This window comes from Phyllostomus discolor, chromosome 5, assembly GCF_004126475.2.
Source record: "Phyllostomus discolor isolate MPI-MPIP mPhyDis1 chromosome 5, mPhyDis1.pri.v3, whole genome shotgun sequence".
Classification (NCBI taxonomy): domain Eukaryota; kingdom Metazoa; phylum Chordata; class Mammalia; order Chiroptera; family Phyllostomidae; genus Phyllostomus; species Phyllostomus discolor.
Window position 1 is genome coordinate 152,091 of NC_040907.2, and position 1,291 is coordinate 153,381.

The 1,291-nt window shown below is 61.2% G+C and overlaps 1 protein-coding gene across 1 annotated transcript; it reads left to right on the forward strand.

Moving 5' to 3' along the window:
- Positions 1-1,291, forward strand: ISG15 (ISG15 ubiquitin like modifier). Its single transcript, XM_028512549.2, has 2 exons — positions 1-91; positions 735-1,291. Exons 1-2 carry the CDS (start codon positions 89-91, stop codon positions 1,230-1,232), a joined length of 501 nt encoding a protein of 166 aa, XP_028368350.2. The 5' UTR covers positions 1-88; the 3' UTR covers positions 1,233-1,291.

The following is a 1,291-nucleotide window of genomic DNA, read 5'->3' on the forward strand; positions in this document are numbered from 1 at the left end:
GTTTTGGCGGGGACCCGGGACGCAGCTGGAGCTGAGACGCAGCGCGCTCATCACTGCCGCGGAGGACCTGGCTGCGGAGCCCCCAGACATGGTGAGGCGGGTGCACAAGCGGACCAGGCGCGGCAGCACCGGTCCATTTTCCTCCCCCTCCCCTTGTGGGCCAGGCAAGCAGAGCTGCTCAGAACGGCCAGCTTCTCAAGTGCGAATGGAGGGACAGGGCTCCTTCCGAGGTCACGGTGTGGGTCTTGAAAGGTTATTCTGAGATCTCTTGAGGGGACATCTTTTTAAAAATATATATTCGTATTTATATACTTTTAGAGAGACGAGAAAGAGCGGGAGAGAAACATGGGTCGGTGGCCTCTCATGTGCCCCCCACTGGGGACCTGGCTCACAACCCAGGCCTGTGCCCTGACTGGGAATGGACCCAGTGACCTTTGGTTCACAGGCCGGTGCTCAGTCCACTGAGCCACACCAGCCAGAGTCCTTGTGGTGGGGGTGGGGGGGGCATTTTAGCTGGTGAAAAGGAGTCAAGTGATGATTGTGGGCAGCTGGCCGTTCCTTGAGGAATGCCCCCTCGTGCGTCTCCATACTTGGGGTCCCTCTCCTGGTGATGGAAAGAACCCAGAGGAGAGAGCTGGGCCCCTGACACTAGGAGCCTGCCCCGTGCCAACGCTGTATGGGTAGTGGCCCCAGGAGGAGTGCCCAGGTCTCTGAGCTCCGTGTGATGCCCACAGGACAAGATCCTGAAGGTGAAGCTGCTGTCGGGCGAGGAGATCCAGGTGCCCTGGACCGGTGACTCCATGCTGCCTGCGGAGCTGAAGCATCTGATTTCCCAGAAGATCAACGTGCCCGGCTTCCGGCAGCGCCTGGTCATCCCGCACAGCGGGGCGGCGCTGCGGGACGGCGTGCCCCTGGCCGAGCAGGGCCTGGGCCCCGGAAGCACGGTGCTGCTGCTGGTGCAGGACTTCAGCACCCCCCTGAGCATCCTGGTGAGGAACGAGAAAGGTCGCTCCAGCAGCTACGAGGTCCAGCTGACACAGAAGGTGGCTGATCTCAAGAAGCAGGTGTGCCAGAAGGAGGGCGTGCGGGCCAACCAGTTCTGGCTGAGCTTCCAGGGGAGGCCCATGGAGGACAACGTGCAGCTGAAGGAATACGAGCTCACACCTCAGTGCACTGTGCAGATGAACTTGTACCTTCGGGGTGGCAGGGTGGGGCCAGGAGAGCAGCCGTGAGGGCCACTTGTGAGCCCCTGACCAAGGGTGCGAATAAAAGTCGATGCACAGCTAACTGG